Genomic DNA, 25889 nt, shown 5'->3' with positions numbered 1-25889 from the left:
GTTGTTAGACTCCTCAGGAAAAGTGTTCTTCTCACTCAGCACCTGAGCCCCTCACATGGAAATGAGAGCAGACTGCTTCTGGGCAGAGCCCCAGTCACTCCTGAACTGGGTAATGGGGTATTTTATTCCTCCCTGTTCACCAGGAGCCTGGGCACTGCCAGGAGGGCTCTGGAATTCCTGGGTGGTTGGGCAGCATCCAGAGCCCAACCTTCAGATCTCCCCTTGTGACGTTCCCAGAATTTAAAGATCTTTGGATTTTTCTCGAAGGAAGGGGGGATCCCCCAGTGAGCCACATCCATCCCCAATGGATGCTGAGTTCCTGGCCCAGATGGAGACCATGTGCTGCCCCAGCATCACTGGAGCTGCTGCTCTCCCACGCTCTGCAACAGCTGGAGCAGGGCTGGCATTTGCCCCTGTGTCTCAAAGACAAGGAAAATCAAAAGCTTTACCTAGTGTTGAAGGTGTTATTTGGCATCACTAAAGTGATTTCTGCCTGTCCCACTTGGTGCAGCTGGATGAGCGCATGGGATTGAGCACGTGGGGAGGCTCAAAGCCTAAAACCCAAATTGCTTTTTCTTTATATTTTTCATGTGATTGCATTCAGGAACAAGGGCGGGGCTGAAGGGTCGAGCCAGAGAACAGCTGGTGCAAAAACAGTTCAAGTTCTGCATCCCGAGCCCATCCCCGCAGATTTCCCTTCCCACCGCTCTTGATCCGCATCTGTGCAAACAGGATGAGCTACACAAGTATAAATAAAGCGTTAAACTGAATACCGCGGGCATGAGGGAAAGTAAAAAAAAAAAAAAAAAAAAGAAAGAAAACAACATCAGAACCATCCTAAAAAAGCAGCTTTCAACAGCAGCCTCTCCGCCTGGCTCCCCCGGCCCGCCTGCAGCCCGGGGGAGGGCACCGGGTCCCGCTCCGCCCCCGGGTCCGCCTCGGGTCCCTCCCGGAGGAGGCAGCGGGATCGCAGCGCTGAGCTCTGCCCGTGCAGGTACGGCCGAACCGGGGCCCGGAGCCGCGGGTCCGGGCAGGGCTCCGGGACACCCGGGGGAGTTCGGGGTCTGTGTCGGGGGGTGCTCAGGGGCACCGGGAGGAGCGCTGGAGGATGCTCGGGGTGCGCTGGAGGATGCTCGGGGTGCTCCTGTTTGTGCTCCAAGGGTGCTCCAAGGATGCTCCGGGGGTGCCTGAGAGGGTGCTCCTGGGGGATGTTCAGAGGGATGCTTTGAGAGTGATCAGGGATGCTCCAGGGTGCTCAGGGAATGTGTGGGAGCGCTTTAGTGGATGCTCCTGGGTGCGCTCCAAGGATGCTCCAAGGATGCTCCGGGGGTACTCAGGGCTCTTGCCCCCTGGCGTGGCTGCCCGGGGGCAGAATCAGCCGCGGCTCATTCGGGACGGGAATGTTTCCAGAGCACCCCTGGCTCCAGGATGGAGGCACTAAGCGTGTCTGGGCAGCTGGCAGAGGGCAGGAAAGCTCCGAGCCCTGGTGGGACCCCCAGAAGTCACCGTGTGAGGGCTGGGAAGAGCCCCCAGGCCCTGGGCATTGCAGTGGAAGTCCCCAGAGTTGTGTTTAGCCTCAAAGCCGAACCATGAAACCCTGCCTAGCCATGAAGATGTGGCTCAGCCCAGCCCCAGCGCAGCCTCCGGGCCGAGCGTGGTCTCCCCCCGCTGCCCGCAGCCTCTCCCCATTTCCTTGCCGCCGTTCCAGGACGGAGCAACTCCCGGCTCCGTAACTCATTCCTGACTCTGGCCAGGGCTGTGTTCATGTTCCCGGTGTCCCGAACGAGCAGGGAGCGGAGGGACAGGGAGGGACTGGCAGCGCCTTTCTCTCGCAGGCAGCATCGCCTTTCCCCGGCCGTGCGCGCTGCCGGGGCATTTCTGAGCAGCCCAACTCTGCCGGGACCAGGCGTGCCCCGGGCAGCTTTCCCCAGCTCCCAGTGATTGCACGCAGGCCTGAGAGCTCGGGCTGTGCTCCGGGAGAAATCAGGAGCAGGGAGCGCTGGGCTGCTGCAGTGGGTGCACATCACTGAGACCACTGGGAGGAGGCTGGGTGGTCCATGAGGAGGTCGCTGAAGGCAGAATGTGGGTTGGATAATCTCAGCTGGAAGTTCACGTGAGTTTAGGATGGAGGAAGTTCGTGGTCTGGATGCTCTGGGCGTGTATGATGTTCACCATTCAGGGGTGGAAGTGGGTCTGGACTCTTCAGGGATATTTCATTCTCCTGACAGCTCTGGGATGTGACACTGCCAGGAAGGGTTTCCCTTGTCCAGAGCCACCCCAGATACTGAATATTTTAGCTGTGTTGCCCAAATTAAATTGGTGAACACCCAAAACATTGCTCATGCAGGGCAAGGGTAGCAACCACAGCAATGTGAAAAAATCAGCTTTTGCCTTTGGACGTGTTTTGCAGCCTTCCAGGTATTTGATTTTAGATGGGCTAAATGGGAAGAGCTGATCTCTTAAATGATACCTGAGATGGCAAAGGAGGAGGGGGAACCTGGAACCTCATGTTAATCACTGATTATTTGTCACTTTTATTGTAATATTTAAAAAAATAAATATATCTGCTGAAATGGCTATCAGCCCAATGAGCAGGGACCTGGCTGGGGAATCTGTGGTTGAGGAGGGATCAGTGAATGGATTCATTAAAACAGTCCTGGAGCTGGAAGATGAGATGTCAGGGAACCTGTTGCTGCTGAAGATGAGATGTCAGGGAACCTGTTGCTGCTGTGGACTCTGTCAGACTCCTAGTGCAGTTTCCTGTGAGTAGGCAAACTGTGGTCACATTCTGCTCCTCTCCAGAAAGTCCTGTTGGGAGGAAGGCTTTAGCTCCTGGGTATCATCCCCTCATGCAGTACTGGGACTGTCCCATTCCCACACATTTATTTGCCACCAAGCAGGAACATGACACTGCTTCCTGTCAAACAACCTCTGGCACGGGAACCTTTTGGGAGGGAGAGGTTTGGTCTCAAAGCATTCCTTGAATCAGAAGCAGTGTTGGGATGCTGGGACGTAGCTGCTGGATGAACACAGGCTCATTCACGAGCTCAGTGCCAGTTCAGGTCCCTCCCTTGGTGGTTTTACAGCTGCCAAATATTTTAAATTTCGCATTTTCATCACTGTGTGTTGCAGCCCAACTCATCAAATCTTGGGGTTTTTTTTTAAGGAAGCTTTGGGACCAGCCACAGAGATGATTGTGGCCCCATTGATGAGGGGAAAAAAAGTCAGTATGGAAAGTTATTGTATTTTCCATTTGGTGCCCCACTTGTCAGGGGTTATGTGACTCTTCCTGGCTCCAGAGCAGCGGGACGCAGATTTTGGTCAATAAAACCCTGACTCCAACTCCAGGGGTGTGAAGGAGCCCATGGCTTGGGGCAGAAATCCTCATAGTAACAATGCCAGGGGAGAGCAGTGGGGAGGACCTGGCTGCAGGGTTTGAACAGCACGTGAAAAAAAGGAGGTGGTATCATTATTAAGAGAATAAGCTGCCCAAATTGACAGTTTGATGGAGTCAGAAATGGGAAATATGGTGGAAAACCTAACCAGACACAGAGGGCTCCATCTTCAGAGTGAGAATATCTTAAATTAATCTTTGCAGCTGGCTCCTCTGGCCATCAGGGTTGAAAGTGGTGTAAGTGAGAAAGCTGAAACTACACCAGCAATATGTGGCTTAGGCTTGGTCAAAATCCTGGAGGAAAATCCCCATTTCTTAAATGGGTGAGAGGTGGAAAATGTGCTCCAGGGCTCCCAGCTCCTGTTATCCACACAAATCACCAGGAGAGGAGAAAGGTGGCATATCCACCCTCTCTGCAGTCCAAATCAATGAGAACAGTGGTTTCAGGTGGCCTGAAAAAGAAATGCTCCTTTGTGAAGACATTTTAAAACTTGTCAGGAGTGTGATCAATCCAAATCTTGTTGGCTCGGGTCAGAAATCGATGGGAAATGGCTCCATGTCTCCATGGGATTGTGGTGGTTGCCCAGGGAGGAGGAGAGAAATGCAGACAACAGGGTTTTCCTAAAAGCACCTAAAATTTCCCACTTTGACCACGTGGGATACTACTCAGTATCATGGCAGCAAAGCTTGACTTGTCCCAAGGTCAAGGAGGCAGAAACCAGCAGATTGGAAGAGACCAGAAACCATAGCAGGGCTTCATTGTTTTCCCTCAAAATCTGTGGGTTTGAGGAAAAGAGAGTAAACATTAGAAATGAGGCACCTCAGATTTCTGTCTGCCTTCTCACTGTGGAGCACTTTTGTCTCAGGGCTTTGGGTGCTTTTTGTGATCACCTGGCTCTGGGAAAGAAGACTTGAGGGAAAACACCACCGTTTTCAAGGCATGGGATAAAATCACAAGAATTGACCAAAGCTTTTGTAAGTCTGTGGTTGGAATGAGCTGAAGGTCAGTCAGAAAAGAGGTTATCAGAGGAGGGGGTGAATGTGATCATTTTCCCCTCCTGGTAAGCCATAAAAGAGGGGGAGAGTTTGGATATCTGATATCTCCAGGTCTGACCCGTCTCTAATGGAAATGCTGGCAGGAAGCTCATAACATTTACTAGACAGCAACGAGCAGCTTTAATAAAATCAGTATCTGCACAGCTTTATTACAGCCACTGGGAAAGGGGCCTGAAGTGGCTGTTTAAGTACCAAGGGCTGCACACCCGGGGGTTGCTGAAAGAGATCCTCTCCTTTATTGAGTGCTGCCGGGTTCATTATTCAGCTTCCTTGTGAACCTTCTCCGTTCAAACCCCGGGGAGGCCCCACATGCCTCCAGGATGTTTTCCATGCACACAGCCCCCAGCTCCAGCCCCATCCGCCTCCTCCTCTGCTGCCTTTTTTTTTTTTTTTTTTTTTTTTTTTTTGGCAGTGAGGGTGGGAGGCCAGCCTGGACCTCTCCATCATCAGCCACAAACTGATGGGTTGCAGAGAGAGGTCGTCCCTCTCCAGCACTCCCAAATTGCTTCCAGCTCCCAGCTCTGCTCTGGACATGCCCTGGGCAGGCAGCAGCTGAGGGAATTTCCCCGTGGGGTGCGATAAGATCCCGGTGCCACGGGGCACCCCTTGTCATCAGCCATGTGCTGAAACCATCCACTGGCCCCAGGATGAAGGCTCTTCCCATAAGTAACAGGTTTTGCATCCTAAATCCAGTCCTGCTCTGCCTCAGCACGTGCCGTGGGTGATACCAGCACAGAGGGAAGCCCGCCCAGCACATCTGGCTGGGATGGATCTAGCTTGGAAACTTTTCCTCCTGGGTGCTCTTGGGTTTGTAGCAGTGGCTCAGGCATTGTCTGGTCTCCCCACTTTAACTTTGGCTCTGCTCAGCTGCCTTTTTCCCCTTCAAGCTGCCATTTCAAGGGATGCTGTGGGGCACAGGACCGCTGGCAGTGGTGATTTTGTGATGCCAGACTCACGTGGGAAGGTGGTTCACGGACTCCTGGGATTCAGATCTCATCCAGCAGGAACCCTGTTTGCTCTCACTTTGAGAAACCTCATGACAACTCCTTGCAGTGCAAACCAGGACTTTAAACTGCTTTTATTTAGCTAGGTATTTATTTAATCCCACGAAGTTTTCCAATCTCTATTTTTTTATTCTCCTGGAGGGAAGCTCCTTCCCACGGCTGTGCCAGCGGGCAGAGGATCACAGCAGAGATCCCACCCGTGTGCACGTCCCCAGCAGACTGGAAGTGGGTTATTTTTCTTCCTTTGCAGTGAAAACAGAATTGAAAAATCCGCACAACAAATATTCCCCGAGAGGCCATTTTTATTCCTGGTATGTCCATTTGCAGTGATAGCTCAGCCGGTTGTTGTGCAATCCAGACCGCCTGGATGGAGCAGGTTTGGGTGTAACCCTTTGGGTGCCGAGGGCCAGCTCTGTCTGTGGGTCACCCTGAGGTGATCCTGCCTCTCTGCTCAGCCATGTGAAGCACATCTAGAGTGTTTTGTCCAGCTCTGGGCTCCTCAGAGGGATGTGGAGCTCCTGGAGTGGAGGCTGTGGAGATGAGGAAGGGGCTGGAGCATCTCCATGCCCAGGAAAGGCTAAGAGAGTTGAGTCTCAAGAAGAGATGACTGAGAAGGAACCCAGTCCATGAATATAAGTATCCAAAGGGAGGTGTCAGATGGACAAGGATGGACCAGGCTCTGCTCAGTGGTGGCCAGCAATGGGACAAGGGGAATGGGCAGAAGCTGATGCCCAGGAATTGCTACCTGAACGTGAGGCAGAACTTCTTCCCTGGGCAGTGATCGAGCCCTGAGCAGATTGTCCAGAGAGGCTGTGGAATCTCCCTCGCTGTGGATATTCCAGACCTTTCTGGACACACTCATCAGTAGAGCACTTTGGGGTGACCCTGCTGGAGCAGGGAGGTGGCACTGCATGATGATCCCAGCTTGAATCTCTCTGTCATGGACCCGTGGTGAAGAGGAGAGGGGATGAAGCTCAAACCTGCCTTCCCACAGGCATTCTCTGTGGGGAGGGGAAGGCAGCAGCCCTGCCAGCATCCAGGGAGGCAGCAGTGGTGGCCAGGAGGGATGGATGGGATGGCTCTTGAGCCACTTCAGGGCCGTCTGGTTCCTCTCATCCATGGGAGCAGCCGGCAGAGCCAAACCCCCCCAGCAGCTGCGGTGTCTGATGTGAAGCAGCAGCAGTTTCAGGCCATGACCTCAGTTCTCATGCTTGGGGGACAGTCTTGGTGAGCCCCTTCTCCACTTCTCACCCTGCAGTAGCCCCCTTGGGCAAAGCTATCAGACACTGGATGTAAATACATCAAGCACCAGCCCATAATTAATTAATTTGCATGTTTTTACTCCTTCCCTTCATAGCTCTCGATTAAAAGCTTATTTAAGGGGTCACAGACTCCTTCAGTTCCAGAGGGATTAAGTGTTCATATGTGGGTAATTGCAATGAGGAAATGCTCTAAATTAAAGCTTCCTGCTAGGTCTGTCCAATGGGAAAACCAAACAATTCTTTCAGAATGACTTTAAAATCAGCATCATATAGAAATACGTGTATGTTTTCCATCGTGCTGCTTTGTGTGGAGAACACAAGCAGCAGAATGTGCTCAGAAAAAGACACACAAGCATAACTAAAGCAGAAGAATTCAGCAGAAAACAAGCCAGTGTGCTCTGGAGTTGGTTTTGAACGTCAGGCTCAGTAATTGCTTGTGAAAGCAAAAAGCCATCGACACCAAGCCGTGGCCCTGTGGTGTGGGACGGAGCCGCGTGGGAAAGGCAGCATTTGGGAAAGGCAGAGTTTGGGAAAGGCAGAGTTTGGGAAAGGCAGCATTTAACTGGCTGCTGAAATTATTTTTCATTCCTCGGGTAGGAAGTTTTAACCCATCCGTGCCTCGGGGAGAGCTGGCAAAAGGACAAACACTGCTGGTTCTCTGCGCACACAGATACTCTGCTTCCTGCAAAGGCAAAACTTGTCTGCTTTTCTTCAAAGTTCATGTGTTAAAGTCCCGTTTGTGGGGGTTGCAGGGAGCTGGAGCTGTGCCAGCAGCTCTGCTCTCACACAGTGACAAGATGTGGTTTTCTTCCCTAGCGTGAGATTCGGGTTGTGCTGCTCCTTCAGCGATGGGAAAGGTGCTGGCACTGCTCTGTGCTGGGAGTCCCTGGTGAGAGCTCCCAGCAGAGCCCCCAGGTCCCAGGGGATGCCTCCACTTCCCGGGATTTTTTTTCCCAGCGCCCTGGAAGAGTTTTGCAGCCCCGAACCACTCAGCCTTTGCAAGCATGAGGTTGTTGCAAGTTCAGTGTGGAGACTGAGGGATTTGTCCCTGCCTGCCAGCCTGGAGGGGCAGCAATCCAGGATGCCCGAGGGGAATGCCAATGCAGGAGCTCAGGGCAGGCTTGGGACGGGCACTGTGCCCATCACTGAGCCACATGCCATGAGTACCCTGCCCAAAATCACAGCCTGGTTTGGGTTGGGAGGGACCTCAAAGCCCTTAAATCTTGTTCCACCCCTTGCCGTGGGCAGGGACACACACTTGCATTATCCCAGGTTTCTCCAAGCCCTGTCCAACCTGTCCTTGGCCACTTCCAGGGATCCAGGGGCAGCCACGGCTTCTCCAGGCAGTCTGTTCCACTTGTCTGCTTGTCTGCTGCCAGATGGAAGTTTGGATGGCTAACCCCAGAGCCAAGGGCTGGGGAGTTTGATGGGCAGGGAGACACTCTTTCCCCCAGGGATCCCGGGGACACCAGGTCACCCTCTGTCCATCCAGCATCCCCTGGGGCTGCGGATGGATGGACACGGCGAGAGGGGCCGGAGCTGGGAGGACAAGGGCGAGGGGCTGTGCCTGCTACATGCGTGGGAACGTGGCTCCTGCGGGAGGATTTGGGGACACTGAGCCCTTCCGCAGCTCCCCCCAGGCTGCGAGTGGCGGCTGCGTTTCCTCGGGAGAGGCGCTCCTGGAATTGCTAATGCTCCAGCCAGGAGGTGCAGCATGCTGCAGCTGCAGCATCAGGTACAGCAGCAACGCCGCCGTTAATTATTGACTCTCACTCCAATTACCGGCCCTGATAAGGGGGCACCCCCCTCGACAGCCCAGGCAGCGCTTGGTGCTGTGTGTTTTCTGGGAAAGATAACTATTCCGTGGAAAAGTAACTCGCTTTGTGCACCGGGATTGAACTGTCCTCGCAAAGGTCATCCGAGAGCCACGGGCTGCTCTGTTGGAAAATCAATCCCTCTTTTGTGCTTCTTGGTTTAAACTTGTATTTGCTTTCTGAGCAAGGTCACAGCTCAGCTGACCAACTTTGTAGCTGCTGGAACAGGCTGGGGTCCAGCCACGCCGCGTTTGCTGCTCCGAACCCTTCGCTGCCGGCTCTGGGCACGGGAGAAGAAGATGCTTTGGAGGGAGGCAGGAGCTGCTGTTCCCCGGGGGGTTTGTGGGTGCCAGCGTGAGCAGGTAACACCACGAAATGCTTTGCTAACCAGTTTTTCCTTTCACCACAAAGTGCTGGAGCCGCTGCTGCAGTGCAGGAGAGCAGACAGGCAGAGCTCAAATCATGTTGTGTTACAGCTAACGAGACTGTGCTAACGTGCTAGTGGATTATCTTGTTATTTATAGGCTCAGGGTTAACTGTTTCCCAGTTAAAATTACTAGCAAGACACTCTGGGAGAATGGATTTTGTGGGTATTTGTGGTAATGTGGTGGAGTTAATTTGTAATTTAAATGTCTGTGGGTGTCATGGTGCTCTCCTTTCTGCTGGCTGGGGTGGATGGGGGAGCTGCTCACATTGCCTGGCAAGTGGGATGGAGTGAAAGAGGGGTTAAATGTGAGTGTAAAGAGCCAGTGTTTGAGTCCAGGCTGGTTAAAAAGACAGCACATTGTCCCTGCAAACGGGCTGCCCCAGGGAATAAAACCACTTTGCTCTGTGCTGTTGCCTTCTCACATATTTGGCTTCTCCATTTCCATTTCTGTATGTATTTATTCCTGCCTTAGAAGAACAGCCTAATTCCAATCTGGATTAATCCTCCCCACAGCCTCTCTGTGTAGCAAAGGTAAAAACCAGCGATGCATGAGGAGAAAAATAAATGTTCTTCAATTTCATATAATAGAGAAAACTCAGTAAATATAGAACCTGAAAGAGGGTCAGGCTAACAGGTTTTAGCAGGATGGAGACACACCTAAAATTGTTACCCTGCCTCAAATTATGGGGTGGACCCTGTAGGGGTCTGCTACTTCTGGCAGATGACTTCATATTTTAATCTCATTTTTCTTAGGGACAGGCATGGGAGAGCAGCTGTGGGGTCCGAAGAGGCAGATTTTTGGCTCAAAGCCATCTTGTCCATGCCTGAGCTGCCCCGGAGGGGACAGGAGAACATCAGCAAGCTGGCTGGGTACATTCAGCATCCTTTTATGAGGCGATTTTGAAGTAGATTGGTCAAAGGAGAGTAGTCCTAGTAGCGATTTGGGCTGCAGAGCTGGGACCCAGCCAGCTCATAAATGATCCAAATAGATGTAATTATCTAGATATTAAAAACCATCCTATTCACTGGCTTTCCCCCCCTGCTTCTGAGTAAATGACCTAGAAGAGTGGAGTGTAGCTGGTCAGGCTGGAATTGGCTGCAGTCAGAAAATTAAGGGAAAGAAACAACATTTGAGAAAGAGGTTGGTGTTTGTTTTGGCACTTGCTGTTCACTGGCAGGAGGAGACAGGAGTTGCCCTTTGTAGAAGGAGTGTGGTTAATTGGAGAATACATCAGGAGCTTTCCAGGAGCTCACAAGGTGCTGGGTGGGCATCAACGTGACCCTCTGTGACCCTGCTGAGGTTTTGGAGAGCTTTGATGTTCTCCTTGGGCTGGGACCTTCCTGGCCTTCCATCAAGGCTGTACATTGACCATAAACATGCCCATGTGATTGGCAACTAATTGTTTCTTTAAAAGGTTTTGGTCTTTCAAAGTATTTGTTACAGAATCATAGAATGGCTTGGGTTGGAAGGGGCCTTGAAGATCACCTCATTCCATGGGCAGGGACACCTTCCACTAGACCAGGTTGCTCAGACCCCTGTCCGAGCTGGCCTTAGACACTTCCAGGGATGTGGAAATGTCCTGTGGTAACAATACAGCAGGATTTGACTTTTGATTTTTTAGCTGGTCTTTGGTAAAGGTCAGCTGCAGCCCCTTCGTGGGGAGCTCTGGAGCTGTGGTCAAGTGCTAAAGCCCTCGCTGAGGCAAAGCTCTGCATGCAGAAAATGAGTTCAGACTCCAGAGGTTTGGTTCATGAGATGGGTGTGAGCTGGCAAAGCACAGGCTTTGCCCTGAGAATGTTGCACAGCTCAGGGATGCACTGGAGGAGCAGGGATGGGCTTCCAAGCAGCTGTGGGACCATCTCTGGCCAGGAACCAAACTAGATACTGTAAGGAGAATCATAAACAAACAACCTACTGTTCAGGAAACTCCCACTTCATCCTCCGGAGCAGAAATTAAAACCAGACCTTTTCACTTGGGGTGTTGTTGTCCTTCTCACACAAGCCAGGGAGCCTCCTACTGCGATGTCCAACTGCCCCAACCTCCTTCACCCTTCCCTGCCTCCTCCCTGTGCCTTTCTAAAGAATCTGGAGGAGAGAAGTTTCACCCAAGACCTTTCTTGCTTGTTCCCAGCCTTAGTTTCTCATGCTCCAGGAGAGTCTCATCCTTGTCCGTATGATGGGAAGGAGCTGGAGGGCAACACAGCCCAGAAATGATGTGAATATCTCAGTGTTGGCTGTGGTAGATCTTCACCTGAATTGCTCCCTGAGCTGAAAGCAGTTTATCTGTGGTTCAGTGCAATTTGGTGAAAGTTCTTTTTAAGAGTAGGGACATGCTATGAAGTAATGGCTTTCATTTGAACAAGATTCAACGTAAATTTTGAATCTTTGCTTGTTGCGGATTAAAAAAACAAAGCAAAAAAAGGCAAGCCAGTCATTTCTGTGTGTAGTTTATATCCCTGTTGTCAGGGATCTTTTATCCTGTTGGATATCTCCAGCTCACAGGAGTCAGTGGAGAGTCCCTGTGCCATCGATCTCAAGGCATCCCAAATGTCTGTCTGTCCTTGCTGGCAGTCAAACCCTCCGTAATGCAGGGGATGTTTTACAAGGACCAGCTCCCTGGGATGTGTCTGTCAAGCACAAGTTGTTGCCTCTGGAAAAGGAGCTATTGATTTTAGCAGCTTCAAAGCCCTTGGACACCACTGGGCTGCAGAAGATGGGAAGTCAGAGGGGGGTGGCCTTTGAAGACTTGTAAGGCTTTAAGGATAGATGAAGTTCACGTGGCTGAGAGTGTTATTTTATTGTATTAAAAGTACTAATTTCTTTTTTTCAAGGGTGAAGCAGCTCCTCAGCCCTTGTCAGAAGATGCTTAAGTGACAGCCCAGTAAGACCCCACCATGGAGAAGACAGAAGGTATGGAGCCTACAGGATGTTTATTTTTTCTTTTATTTCTTGAAAAATATTTTTTTTCTTACCAGAAATGCTGTAAATAACCTCTTCTCTGTAGATGTGGGTGAGAGGTGAAAAAAGGTGAAAAATGCATCGTTCATTATTATGCAGATTTCTTAAAAACCATAGCAAAGCAGGTCCCAGCTCTAGATCAGCACGTATTTGTCCTCCCATGCTCTGTGACAGATCCCTGCTCCCACCCTCCAGCTGTGTTCTTGTGCCCTGGGATGATCCCAGTGGTGTGTTCCCTCCACATGCTGCTTCCCACCTGGACAGCACCTCAGCATCTCTGTGATGAGCAGCACCAAAATCTGTTCCAAATTGTCCTGGTCCTCTTCAGCTGCTGCACCAGGTTGAAGACAAAGGTGTCAGCCACGGGCCATGGTGCCTCCTCTTCCTCACTGAGCTGCTCAGAGGTGCAGAGCAGCCCAAACCAAACTGTGATTTCAGGGACTTGCTGCATAAAGGAAACGATCAGTGGTGCAGAAGCTTAACTGTTGCCCCTCAAACTGGAAACCTGGGGGCTGTGAATGTTTGCAGGCTGGAGATGGCTGTGAAAAGCCGTGTTGAAGTGGGAGGCTCTGGTGGAGAGCTGTTGTTTGCTGTGCTGGCTGGGTGGGCAAGCACACTGCCCATTTAGTGGTGATTTGCCTCAATTAGGAGCCGTGCCGGGAGCTGAGCCGGTCACCTTGGGATGCACGTGTTCTGCATGGCTGCGGCTCTGAGCTGTCTGGGTCCAGCCTCTGCCTGGATCCAGCATTTTCAAGGAATAATTTGTGACCTGGTGGTTGCAGGTGACGTGAGGCAATGATTTTCCTGCTTGCTGTGCACTGCTTATGCCACTGAGAAGTTCAGACCATACCAAAAGCCTTGAAAAAATGTCACTGTCATAGATTGATCCCACATTCCATTATTGAGCTGGAATTATTATCCACCAGGCAGCTCTCTGTACCTACACAGACACATAGCTCTGCCTGCAAAACCTGCTGTTTGCTTAATTGCCAATTAGAGCCATGATTTCAGGAAATTTTTGGCTTCCTCAGTGCAACAATTAGCTGATGCACCTCTGGAAGACCAGATCAGAGCTTGGTGTGTGTCACTGTGTCTCTGCACAGCTTCGCCACGACCCTCCACGGTAATGAGCTGCAGCCCCTGCCTGCCCAAAACTGAGATGAAAAGAGAGAAAAAATCTCCCCCTGTTCTAATTTTTTTTTCCCAAAATTCAGTCGTTTCTCCCTTTTTTGGGGGGGTTGTTTCAGCAGATGGCCAGCCACTCAAACCCGACGGGGACAGGGAGCAGCCCCGCAGCCTCCCCTACTCCCTGGAGACACCCTACGGCTTCCACTTGGACCTGGACTTCCTGAAGTACGTGGATGACATCGAGAAAGGCAACACCATCAGGAGGGTCCACATCCACCGCAGAGCCAAGCAGCCCAAATTCAGCACCCTGCCCCGAAACTTCAGCCTGCCCGAGAACGGCTCCCGCCCCTGCTCCACCGCCGCTCCCAGCAAGAGCTGGACCTCGACCTGCTCCTTCCCGCAGAGAAAAGCATCCCTGGGAGAGGAGACCCCCCGAGCCCTGCTGCCCGCCGAGGCAGCTCCCGAGGAGCCGAGCTACCGGAGGAGAGCGCTGCTGGCGGAGACGCGGCGGCAGGCGGGGCTGGGCTGGCCGAGGGATGCGGAGCTGGGACGGCCGAGGGATGGAGAACCGGGCTGGCCGAGGGATGGAGAGCCGGGCTGGCCGAGGGATGCGGAGCCGGGCTGGCCGAGGGATGGAGAGCCGGGCTGGCCGAGGGATGCGGAGCCGGGCTGGCCGAGGGATGGAGAGCCGGGCTGGCCGAGGGATGCGGAGCCGGGCTGGCCGAGGGATGCGGAGCCGGGCTGGCCGAGGGATGCGGAGCTGGGACGGCCGCGGGATGCGCTGCGGGCGCGGCCGCAGCTGCTGCGAGCCTCCAGCATGCCCGATGCGCTTCCCCCCGGCCAGAGCCCCCCGGCCGGAGCCTCGCCCCTCCGGAGCCCTCCGCAGCACTGCCGAGAGCAGGGCAGCTCGGACAGCGGCGCCGTGACCCCGCCGCGGGAGATGGGCTCGGAACAGGACGGATCCTTAGGGCATCCCGGCGGGGTTGTGCCGGGGCTGGGCCCCGTGCAGCCCCCCTGGCTGAACCAGCAGCTGCAGGTGGTGATGGAGAGCGGGGTCGAGGAGGGCGATGCCGCCGACGGCGGCTCCGAGGTGGCCAGGGGTGAAGCAGCGCCGCCGGCTGCCCTCCAGCTGGCAGAGGAGAACGGGAACCCTGAGGGTGTGAGCGAGATGGATCTGAACGTGCTGAAGGAAGGCGAGGAGAGGAATGTGCAGGCTGGAGGGGACAAGGAGAGCGGTGTTCCCCAGGTTGCTGACGCTGGTGTCACGGCGCTGAAGCAGCAGATCGCTCACCTGGAGGAGCAGCTGGCCAAGAAGAAGGAGGAGCTCGAGCAGGTCAGGGCAGTGCTGGAGCAGCAGGACCGTGAGATCCAGGAGAAGGAGAAGAGCATTAAGCTGCTGGCCAGCTCCAAAGCTCAGCTGGAAGAGCAGCTGTGCCAGGAGAAGTGCAAAGAGGCTGAGCTGCGGCGGGGCAGGGGGGCCCCGCAGTGCCTGGATGCTGCTGTGAACACCGAGCTCTCCCAGCTGGCAGGGGTCAGGCAGGCCCAGGACAAAGCCATCAACGTCAATATCCCCCTCCCCAGCAGATCCATCGGCTGCGGCGCGCACGGGGCAGACAGCATCAGTGCACAGGGCAGGGAGATGGGTGCCTGCAGGGAGCAGGGACTGGCTCGGGCACAGGGACATCCCGGTGAAGCCAGCGTGGAGCCTGTTCCTGCTCCGTGCTTCACCCAGCTGCAGATCCACGAGCGCCCCGGCGACCACAACCGGAACCACCAGAACTCCCTCGGCCTAAATGCAGCCGAAAGCAAAGCAGGCTCTGGAGAAGAGAAACCTCGGGAAGGTGCCCCTGGCCACGAGGACCTCCCGGCTGTCGACCCCATCGGGCAATATGTGAAAAAGATCCAGGAGCTCCTGCAGGAGCAGTGGCTGTGTTTGGAGCATGGGTACCCCGAGCTGGCCAGCGCTATCAAGCAGCCAGCCTCCAAGCTCAGCTCCATCCAGAACCAATTAGTTAATTCCCTCAACTCCCTGCTCTCTGCCTACTCCTCACAAGGGCCTGTGGATAAGGAGAATTCCAACACACACTATCAACAGTTGGGTAAATAATATTGGCATAGGCTTTGATGTGTCTGGGCCAAATATTTTCCCATTTATTCCAGCGTGGAGCAGGGGGGATGTGGTGGAACTGTTGTCAGTCAGATCAGGAATAGTTTCAACAAGCACAATGAGAAAGGCAAATCTCTGCACAATACAGGTTATAAATCTGACATGAAAAAAAGCAAACAAAATGATGTAGGCACTCATAAAGTAGTGGCTCATTTAAAAGCAGGATCAGCTTCCAAAAGCTGCCACGCTGTTCCATCAAATAAACATTCTTTTTATTTGGATTGGACATCTCAGTTTGCAAGAATATGAGGCTGGTGCTCATCTGGGGTAAATCCGTGTGGAGTTCTCCAGAACCTGAACCAGTCAAACTAACTGAGCAACCAGGCTGGGAAAAGACCTGTCCCCACTCACAGACCTTAATCTAAAATAATTTTAGCTAATATGAAGATGGGGATCCAATGCCTGTTCACCAGGGGAGGGAGGGAAGGGACTTGCAAAAAGATAAGTGACTTATTCCTTGATATACAGACACTATTAAAAGTCCAATGGAAAAGCTCATCCATGTAGTAGTATTGTAGCAGGTTTATATAGGAATTTTCCAATACACAGCTACTGAGGAAAAAAAAAACCCAAAACCCAAAACAGTATTACAAAAGTAAAATCTACTTATATTTATAGGACAAATACATAATTCCCAGTCACTTCCTTTACATTCCCAGTCACCTGGAGATGTTTGAGACCTGTATTAAACGTGGCAGGGCAGGTTCAGGTTGTGGCCAGCTGCATCTGTAGTTCTGCAAGATGTCAAAAGTCTCTCATAAGATGAAGTAAGATGCTTAAAATTATATTTGTAGCTTGTTGCTAGAGGTTGGGAATAATAATTGCTAATTATGGCGCATTTGCTTAATTAATCTATTATTTTGTATTTTGGTAGAAAACTCTCCAACCACAAGTCTTAAATCCATCATGAAAAAGAAAGGTTATGGTTTTCATGCAGGAGGCAATGGGACCAAAAAGAATCTCCAGTTTGTTGGGGTAAATGGTGGGTAAGCATCCATTCAGAAGATAAAAACTCCCTTTATACATGGAATGTCCTCTGTGTCGCTGGAGAAGTCATTCTTCCTCCCCTTCTTTTCTCTTCCAAACCTCCTGATTGAAAGGCCAGTTAAAATAGAGCCTCTTTTCTCCCTTCCTTAATCCAGCACTGATAACCTGTGAGTAACCCCCTTAAGGAAAGGTGTGTCCAGAGCAGTGGGGACACACTGGGGACTGACACTCTCTGCACACCCTTCTCCTAGGGCTTCATCCAAAACCCAGCTGGGGAAGGTGGGAAGATTCCCTGGGAAGGCTCCCACTGACCTTGGTGGGTTTTGGAGGAGGCCAGCACTGCCTGGGTGGGCACAGTGCTGCTAACCTGCCCCCACACTCCAGCAAAGCCTACAGCAGTTGGTTCAGGGCCTGGGAAAAGACATTTTTGGTAAATAAGGAATGACCTTGGGGTGAAGGAGACTTTAGGTTGTGCTCCCCATTCCTCCAACACTCCTGTGAGATAAGCAGAGGCAGCATCTCCTGCTGGGGTGAACGTGTGCTGTCATGAAGAGTGCAGGACACGTGTCGGTGTCCCTGGGCTGGGCAGACAACTGTGTGTGCCAGTCTGGCTGCTGCTTTCTGCTCACATCCTGCTCCTCTGACTGCCCAGCTGCTGGAGTTCCTCACTCTAGTTGTGCACAGCTGCTTCTACCAAACGGGGACAACTTGTAGGGACTGGAGGAGTCTTCATTACTTTGAGGAAAGTTCTGGGGTCCATCAGAGTGAACCGTTCTGTTTCATGGAAGATATCATTGATATTAATGCTTTTAGACAACTAGAGCAGAGATCTCTGTCAGGGCTGCTGGAATGGTGGATTCAGCCCTTGCAAACACAGCTTTTGTCTCGTGCTCCTCGAGGTTGCAGATGCCACCAGTCCCTCCTTGCCACAGGGGCCGTGCTGCTGTCACCCTGCCACCGTGCCAGCAGCTCCCAGCAGGGAGGCAGCTCAGCCCCTGCCCGGGCTGTGTGTGATGGACATCCCTCCAAACCCTGAAGTAACCTTGCCTGCTGCTCATTAACTGCTTCTGTCACACTGCTGCTGCTTAAGGAGCCAAACAAAGACTAACCCCGACTTCGGCTGTGGTTCAGACCTTTTAACTTGCTGCTTGTCACTCTGGGCTTTCACCCAAGGCCCATTGGAGTCAATGAGCCTTGGTCAGGCCCCGTGGCTGGGGAAGGAGGGAATAACATGTGGTGTCCTCAAATAGCTACGAGACAACCTCAAGTGAAGACACGAGCTGTGAGGACAGCGCGTCGGACGGCAACACCGACACCGAGACCGAGGACAGAGCTGGGGACGTGGAGCCCGAGCAGGCTGGAAGGGAAAGCAAAGGGGCTTCCTCGGGGGAGAAGCCTGAGGATGATGATGAGCAGGAGGAATCAGCAGGAGCAGCACCCTGCTCTCAGCACCAGGCTCACAGGTAACCAGGACAGCGGGTGGTGGCAGGGCTTGGTCGGGGCTTCTTCTGCTCGCAGAAGATGATCTCTGCAGGCAAGGGAAAAGGCTTTAAAGGGCTAAATATTTTCTGAGTTACTACAGAATCTAAAGGGGATTGATTCAGGCCTTACACTTGACACTGAGTCATGTCTGGTGAGTTAGCTCATTTCTCCCCTCTCATGGAAAGTTTATGGTAAAGTTCTTTGCAAGTTCAGGAAGATTTTTTTCCCTTAAGGATTTTTGTGATGAAGTTGACCACACAAATCTTTGACTCTGGGCTTAAATCTTTGCTGAAATGCTTAGCTTTTTACCTAAAATCTGTGTCAAGTCAACAGGACAACTTGTGTCCCATAATTTAAACACTTAAATATGTTGAACATATTCCAACCTAATCCGTCTGTGTTCTCCTGCTTGGTTCAATACCAGTCCTGTCCCATGGGAGATTTACAGACGTCTTTTCCCCTTTAGATGCAAACCCTCTGAAGATTTCCTTGCCGCCTGCCAGCTCCTCAGTGAACACCTCCCAGAAATCAGAAGCACAAGCAACAAACATCTGGTACAGATATTTCCCAATCCCATTTCAGACACGGTTCATGCTCTCTGTTCACTTTAACAGAGTAGATTATCCCAGTGGCACATTGCAGGCTGTGCCCTGGGCAGTTTTGTGAGGAGAGGGGGGGAGGTGACATCTGAGTCAGTTTTAGAGCAGCCAAAAAGAAATGAAGGGGTTGGGGGGTTGCAAAAAAAAAAAAGTAAGATGAAGGCTTTGTCTGGTTATTCATCCAAGTTAGCACAGGAAATTCCTTTCCCCCTCAAGCTGGAGCAGCAATCACAAACCCACAAGCTAAGAGCTGGCTGGGGCTGGGAGCTGGGGCAGCCACCACTCTGCAGGGACAGTCACGGTGACACTTTGGTGTTTGCAGCAGCACGTGCTCGGCTCCATCTCCCAGGAGTGGTTCCAGGTGTCCAGCCACAAGTCTTCCAGCCCAGAGGTGGTGGCAGCATACCTGGAGGTGCTGGGGGACATCCAGCCCCAGCTCCTGGAGACTGTGGTGAACCTGCCTGACAGGAATGGCAACACTGCCCTGCACTACAGCGTGTCCCACTCCAACTTCCCGGTGGCAAAGCTCCTGCTGGACACAGGTGGGAACGGCCACGCTGCTCAGCCAGGGATTTAGTGGGGCAGGAGGTGGGGATGGCTCTTGCCAAGGGGTCGCGGTCCCACGAGTGATGGCTACATAGGGAACAGGGGGATGTGGGCAGTCCTGGACATGGCAAACATTGAAGGGGGTCCAGGGTCCTCCCAGGGAGCTCAGTCAGGAGCTACAGGAGGTGGGACAGAGATGGGGCTGAGGACCAACAGCCACCTCCAGGAGACAGACATGGAGGCAAGGTCCATCCTGGAGAAGAACAGGGGCTCAAGGTCCATCCAGAATACAAGCATGGGGCTGAGGTGTGTCCAGGAGACCTGGCTGACCTGAAGACCAGCATCCTCCCCCATAGCTCAGCTCTGGGCCCATGGATGTAGTCAGGGGTCCCAGCTGAGGCTCCTCAGGGACATTAAGGCTCATTAGTGCTGAGGGCTTTGCAGCCTGGCTTTGGGGATGGCTCTGGGTTCCTGTATCCAAAGGGATGTCCCTCATGGCCCCAGTCCAGATGGGATGGGTGGCTCCCCAGCTTCTTGCAACAGCCAAAGCCACATCATGGCTTGGGGCAGGAGGATCAGTCCCCTGTGAGCATAAGAAACCCCCCAGCACTGCAGAAAAACTTCCACGGCAAACTATTGAACTTGCAGCTTGTGTTGAAATAAAAGAAGAAAAATCTCAGCTGAGCTTGTACAGGGCAAAAATGTGCTCGTGCTCCAAGAGAACAGAGGCACTTTGGCCTTTTCTCATGGGCCGGACAATCCATGAAATGTTTGGGAAATGGCAGATTATCATACACATCTATAACCCGATTGTTGCTGCAGAGAGGGAAGGGTTTGAGGCAGCTGGTTCCTCAGGGCGAGGCTGGACCCAAGCCCTCACCCTCAGACAGGCTCATTCCTCGTGGTGGAGCTGGAAATGGGCTCTTTGAAGTGAAAAATGAGTGAAACGGGGCCAGGATGTTTTCCACGTCCGTTGGGTGATGGGCGTCTCTCTGCTGCTCCCTTGCCAGGAGAGCCAAAACAAACAGCCCACAACTCCAACCAGCATGTGCTTGAGGCATTAATTATGCCCCTTTAATTTCTATTTGTTGTGGTCTTCAAAGTTAATTGAGTTGACCTCAACAGTTGTAATTAACTGTAGCACCAGGGGCTGTTTAATGCTGCGCTCACAAGCCTGGATATTTAAAACAGATTAATCCCCATCCCATGTCATTATGGAATAACTCATTTTTTTCTGGGAATATAAGATGCCACAGGTTGTCTGACTCCTTCTTCCCTTTCTGTTCCCTCTGGGTGATCCCCCTCGGGCTGGATCCATCCCCTGCAGGCATGTGCTGCCTGGACCTGCAGAACCGTGCTGGCTACACGGCTGTGATGCTCACACCTCTGGCAGTCCCTGAAACTCTCCAGGACATGGAGGTGGTGATGAGGCTGCTGAAGGAGGGGGATGTCAACCTGAGAGCTGCCCAGGTGTGTGACAGGAGACAGCTGGGGGGATAATTTGGGGTGCTTACCTTCCATGGCAGTGCCGGGCTGAGGCTCGGCAGCAGGTACGGGGTTGGAGTTGCTGCTTCCCAAACGTTCCAAAAGTCACCTCAGCTGAGCTGCAGTGTGGCCACCCAACAGCTCCCTGGGAAGGGTGTGACAGCTGGGGGAAATGGAGAAACTAAAAAAGGCTGAAAATTTTGCAAACAAGTTTTTCTGAGCTAAAAATCAGAAGTGGCACCAGGGCAGAGCAGCGAGGGGCGAACCCCAGAGCATGGGAGCCCCAGGTTTGCTGGTGAGCTTCATCAGAGTCACACAGTTTGGTTTAGGGATGAGAGCGCCCTCATCCATCTCTGCCCCTAAACTGCTGTAAAAGTTAGTCCAGGTCTGAACTGAACTGCCCAGGAGGATTTGGGGAACCCACATTTGGGGGCAGCTGGGCAGTTTGGCCCTGCTGCTGCAAGGACCTTCCACAAGTGAACAAGTGCCTCTCACAACACCTGCTGAGAAACCCCAGTGTGATTTCATAATAACAGGCAATAAGATGCAATATTAATTGGAATTATTATCATATATGTACCATGCAATAACAATATGCAACATTGTGCCATGTGGTTATGGAACATGGATTTGTGCTGGGTCGGACTCAGTGATCTTAGAGAGCTTTGCCAATATAAATTATTCAGTTATTCTATACGTGCTATTATTATTATTATTATTATTATTATTATTATTATTATTATTATTATTATTATTATTATTATTATTATTATATTATCTCTGGCAATCTGAGCAAGCAGGGCTGTGGGAGGAGGTGGGCAGGGGGTGCTCAGCCTGTCCCTGTGACCCTGCAGGGAGGACAGACTGCACTGATGCTGGGGGTCAGCCACGACAGGGACGACATGGTGAGAGCCCTGCTGTCCTGCCAGGCCGATGTCAACCTGCAGGACGAAGAGGGGACCACGGCACTGATGGTGGCCTGTCGCCAGGGCAACGCTGACATCGTCAGGCTGCTGCTAGCCCAGCCTGGCTGCCAGGTCACTCTGACCGACAAGGTGAGGCTCCACAGCATCACTGCACCAGGGCAATGAGGGGGGGGGAAACTCAGCTGGGTTCTTGTGCTCCAGGCAGCAATCCCCAGTGATGCTTGTGAGAGGCTCCCTGGAGGAAAGGCTGGAGAGAGTTAAAGGAATAAAGCAGGGATTTATTAAAATAAGTGAATTTTAAATAAGCCTTCAAAGGTTTCACCTTGGGCAGTACAAGAGCCCAGCCATGGCTACACCCAAGATGGACTCTGAGTTGTGAGTTTTCACACTTCTATCGGTTTTGGTCCATTTCCATGTTGGAGTTAATTGTCCAATTCCAGCTCCAGGTTATGCAGTCCCATCCTCCCAGATTGCTTCACCGTTGTTTACACTTGGTGCCTTTGCTTCTGGGGCTGGAAAAGGATTGTTTTGTCTACCTACACTGTGAAGAGAACTTGCTAACACTTTATATAAGTTCAGAGTAACACACAAGGCAGTACAGAATCTGAAAAATAATGAAAGCTAAAACATAAGGCATCCCCAAGGGGTGGGTTTTAAGTGAAGAAGTGTGATTTCAGTCCATTTTCTAATCACTTTTAGAAGGATACCCCTGTTTTTGGTGCTGCTATGCCATGGTGCTGCTATGCCATGGCTGTGACAACATAGTGCATCCCAGCCATAGGCTGGGCAGGAGCATTGGTGTAATCCCAAAAACACCCAGATGAAATCCGGGGCATGTGGCATGAAGCAGAGCTTCAGCTCCAAGAAATTAGCAGCAATTAACTCCTCCCTGGGAACAGAGCCTCTCCACGGGGATGTGTGGGATGGGGCTGGGCTGGGAGCGGGTGGGAATTCCTCCTGCTGGGCCACAGGGCTGTGTTTGGAACTACGGAACTATTTTCTAATTAAACTGTAATTTTATCCGAGGCACACGGGAGGGCACCGGGGCCAGGCAGAGGCACAGCTGGGCTGCTTTTGGTGTGGTTGAGGCCCAGAGGGAGGTTTGGGATGGTGACTCACTGTGAACTGGGGGGGAGGGAAGGTTTGGGGACGCAGCAGGGATCCACCGGGGCGGTGATGTCTCACCTGCTGGGTCCTGCAGGGAGGGAACTCAGCACTGTCACTGGCCCACGGGGACATCGCCGCGCTCCTGCGAGCCCACGTCGAGCTCAGCCCATCCCTGTCGGTGTGACCCAGCTGGGAGGAGAAGCCAGGACTGGGAGGAGAAGCCAGGACTGGGAGCTGGGAGCCAACTGTGGCAGGGCTGATACAGCGGGGTCACAGGGCAGGAACCCCCCTGCACTATCTGACTGATGCTCCCTGTGTCTCATTCTCCTCATTCATCCCACTCACACCCCTAACATGCACCCAGTGCCTCAAACAACTTCAGACTCTCCCATCCCGGGGTAGATTTGGCAGGTGAGCAACCAAAATGAATGAGAAAAGCACATTAGAACAGCAGTACTTAATCTTTTGTAACCTGAGGTTATGGGTGTCCTTTTAATCGACTACTTAACTGTATCTCATTTAACTTGTAAGTTTGTGTCCTAATATTTATTATCAGCTCTTCTGTAAGTAGTGGCAGGCAGCGATTACTCAGTGTATGTAACAACAAACACAAGCTGGATGGATTGTGAAAAGCATAAAATCCTATTTATGTTTGCTTATGCGGGTCTGATGTAAGAATTAAAAATTAATGCTCTAGGAAAATATTTGAGTATGCCAGACCCAAACACGCAGACATTGTTTTGCCTGGATGTGGAATTACCATATGGCTGTTATTTTTCCCTAATTAAGTTTGAGCTAACGGGGAAGTGCAGCCCATTGACAGGCTGGGCATTCCAAGCACTGGAAGATCCCAGCAGATTCCCATCCCAGGGTGTGGTGATGTTGTCCAAGAGCTCCGTGGAGTGGATTTGCTGGCAGACACCTTTTGGACCAGCGTTTGTTCTTTGCTTTTCTTCATTTGCCTCTGCTCAATTTTAATATTCCCAAAGTCCTCCTGTAAAGCCAAGCTGTAATTTAGCTGCTGGAATTGGGTCTCCCCACCATGGAGCACCCACAGGGTCCAGCAGCACCCCAAATTAGGGTTTATTTCTTAAATCCCTCTTCTTCTGACAGAAAGGGAGCCAGGGCTCAGGCCCCACTTTTCCAAGCATCCTTCTTTTGCTGCATCAGGACCCACTGGGTGCTCTCCCTTGGTTTTGGTGGAGCAAACACTTTTTTTTTTTTTTTTCTTTTTGAGCAGAAGTAAATTCCAGACCCCTCTGGTTGTTTATGAGTCAGTTCACATCCTGACAAAATGTCTCCTGAGCTACCTTGAGCCCCCATCCTTGCAGGGAGGGGAGAACAGCCCTGACCTCTGTTTTCCATGGAAATCTGCCATCTGCACAATTTTCTTTTCCCTTTCTTAACGTTTTCAATCCACATCATTCACTATCTTGAACTTCTATCTTCCTTTTTTTTTTTTTTGATCTATATCCCAAAATGCCTCCTTTATGTATAAATAAAATGAATTAAATCTTTCCCTGTGTGTGTTCCTGTCCCCGTGGATGTGGCTTTTCTGGGGTGACTTCCCACACCTGCACAGCACCAAACCAACCATTTTTGAGGTTTTTCTTCAGATCAGCTTTGGGAAGTGCCTACCTCCTCCTCGATTTGAGGACAGGGAGGTTATTTTTGGGGTGTGTTGCAGCTCTGCAGGGTCTCACCCCAGAGTTTGCTGCCTTCCCCTGCCCCCTGAACCCCCCTTTCCCTCCTGCTCCCATCCCTGCAGCCCAGGCTGGTTAACTGCATCCCCAGGATGTTTATTTTCATTCCTGTGCCTCATGTTTCCTCTTTGCCCCTCAAACCACGTCCCCAGGGAGGAGCAGCTCCTGCAGGATGATCCCCTGGAGCAGCTCCTCTGCTCATGTGGATTCTGAGGGATCATGGATGGGTTGATGCTGCCCCTGGCATCTCCCAGTGACCAAAATTTCTTCTGTCAAAGTACCAGATTGCACAAAAGAAAATAAATCTGTGGGATCTCAGTGCCACAAAGAGCCAGAGCCAGCCTCAATTTATATATTCCAGTATCACTGTAGAGATCAAACTAAATATAGGCAAGGAGAAACACACCCCCAGTGCGAGCACTGCGCAGGACAAATGGAGACAATTAAGTCACAGCAAGGAAAGGAATTAATCTAATGATCTTTACAGGCTCAGCATCCAGCAGCCCATCAGCTATGAAGGGAAAGAGTGACGAGGAGCTCAGCTGAACATGGTTTTTCCACTCTCCTTATGGGCATTCCCAGTGTGTCCCTTTCTTTTGCTGCAAGGAGAGGACAGGAGAGGGGACTCTGAGGGTCTCAGCTGAAGCACCTCAGTGGTAAGGCAAAACCAGTTTGCTCAGCTTTGACAGGGTGAGACAGCTGGGGATGGAGAAGAGAATAGAAGGTTTCAGTGAGAGCCCAGAGTCCCTTCCAGTGCCTAAAGGGGCTCCAGGAGAGCTGGAGAGGGACTGGGGACAAGGCATGGAGGGACAGGACACAGGGAATGGCTTCCCACTGCCAGAGGGCAGGTTTAGATTAGAGATCAGGGATAAATTCTCTGTGAAGATGGGGAAGCCCTGGCACAGCTGAGGCTGCCCCTGGATCCCTGGAAGTGTCCAAGTCCAGACTGGAACAGTCTGGGATAGTGGGAGGTGTCCCTGCCCATGGCAGGATGGAACTGGATGATCTCTTAAGGTCCCTTCCAGCCCAAACCATTCCAGGATCCATCCAAAGAAAGAACATCTCCTCTTGAGATGATTATCAGTCAGAACCTGCCCCACCAGCATTTTGGATAGTGTTAGTGCAGCAACTCTCAGCAGAATTTAATGTTCTTAGAAGGAACAAAAGTCTCAGCAGCAAAGGGAGATTTATTTCTGCAGGGGCAGCATGCTGGGCACAGCGACTGCTCCTCTGCTTTGGGTCTGTTGGGCCAAACTGGCCCCTGTTTTGTTTCCACAGCTCAGTGTGGAAGGAACAATTTGCCCTGTTTTTGCCAGGATTAAATTAATTATCAGCAGGAGTGAGATAGGCCATGATTTCCTTTCCTAGGAACCTCCTGTCACTGTACCCAGGTGGGTCCTTTTTGCAGCACCCCCCCCATCCCCCCCCCATCCCCCCCCCCCCGTTCCCAGGGAAAGAGCCAGCTCAGAGTTTGGGAGTTTGTCTTTCCTGGGCAGGGCTGAGAAGATGGAGCATCCTCAGAGCATCCCTGGGGGCAGCTCCTCTGGCTGGGCCTCCAGCCTTGGGCTCGACACTGCAGAAATACAATATTTTGTCAACTGCTCCATCTAGTGCCATTTCAGCAGAAAAAGCATCCAGAGCACAACACTCAGAGCAGTGCTGGGGCCAGGGCAGCTTTCCCTGCCTGGTCTCTGGAGTGGGCCCATGAGGATGTTCTGCAGACCCAGAACCAGGAATCTTCACCCTGTTTTTCTCATCCTTCTCAAAGTGGGACTATAAACCCTTATGTGGAAATACCTGCCCTGGAAAACATAACATTCCTTACGACCTCGTTTAACTGTTT

At 51.9% G+C, this 25889-nt stretch overlaps 1 protein-coding gene across 1 annotated transcript; it reads left to right on the top strand.

Moving 5' to 3' along the window:
• Window positions 1–11852: 11852 nt before the first annotated feature.
• On the top strand, window positions 11853–22527 carry KANK4 (KN motif and ankyrin repeat domains 4). Its single transcript, XM_062497675.1, has 10 exons — window positions 11853–11868; window positions 13164–13554; window positions 13699–15143; window positions 16086–16197; window positions 17449–17661; window positions 18147–18234; window positions 18602–18821; window positions 20153–20295; window positions 21165–21365; window positions 22438–22527. Exons 1-10 carry the CDS (start codon window positions 11853–11855, stop codon window positions 22525–22527), a joined length of 2919 nt encoding a protein of 972 aa, XP_062353659.1.
• The last annotated feature ends 3362 nt before the right edge of the window (window positions 22528–25889 follow it).

Source organism: Cinclus cinclus, chromosome 8 (assembly GCF_963662255.1).
Source record: "Cinclus cinclus chromosome 8, bCinCin1.1, whole genome shotgun sequence".
In the NCBI taxonomy this organism is placed as follows: domain Eukaryota; kingdom Metazoa; phylum Chordata; class Aves; order Passeriformes; family Cinclidae; genus Cinclus; species Cinclus cinclus.
Note: the sequence above shows the minus strand (reverse complement) of the source record. Positions and strands in the feature narration are given on the sequence as shown.

Bases quoted from the DNA above. Each gene is read 5' to 3' on its own strand.
- KANK4 (XM_062497675.1), top strand. The intron at 18,235-18,601 runs GTACAGATATTT...TGGTGTTTGCAG, and splicing joins GCACAAGCAACAAACATCTG to CAGCACGTGCTCGGCTCCAT. The intron at 20,296-21,164 runs GTGTGTGACAGG...GTGACCCTGCAG, and splicing joins TCAACCTGAGAGCTGCCCAG to GGAGGACAGACTGCACTGAT.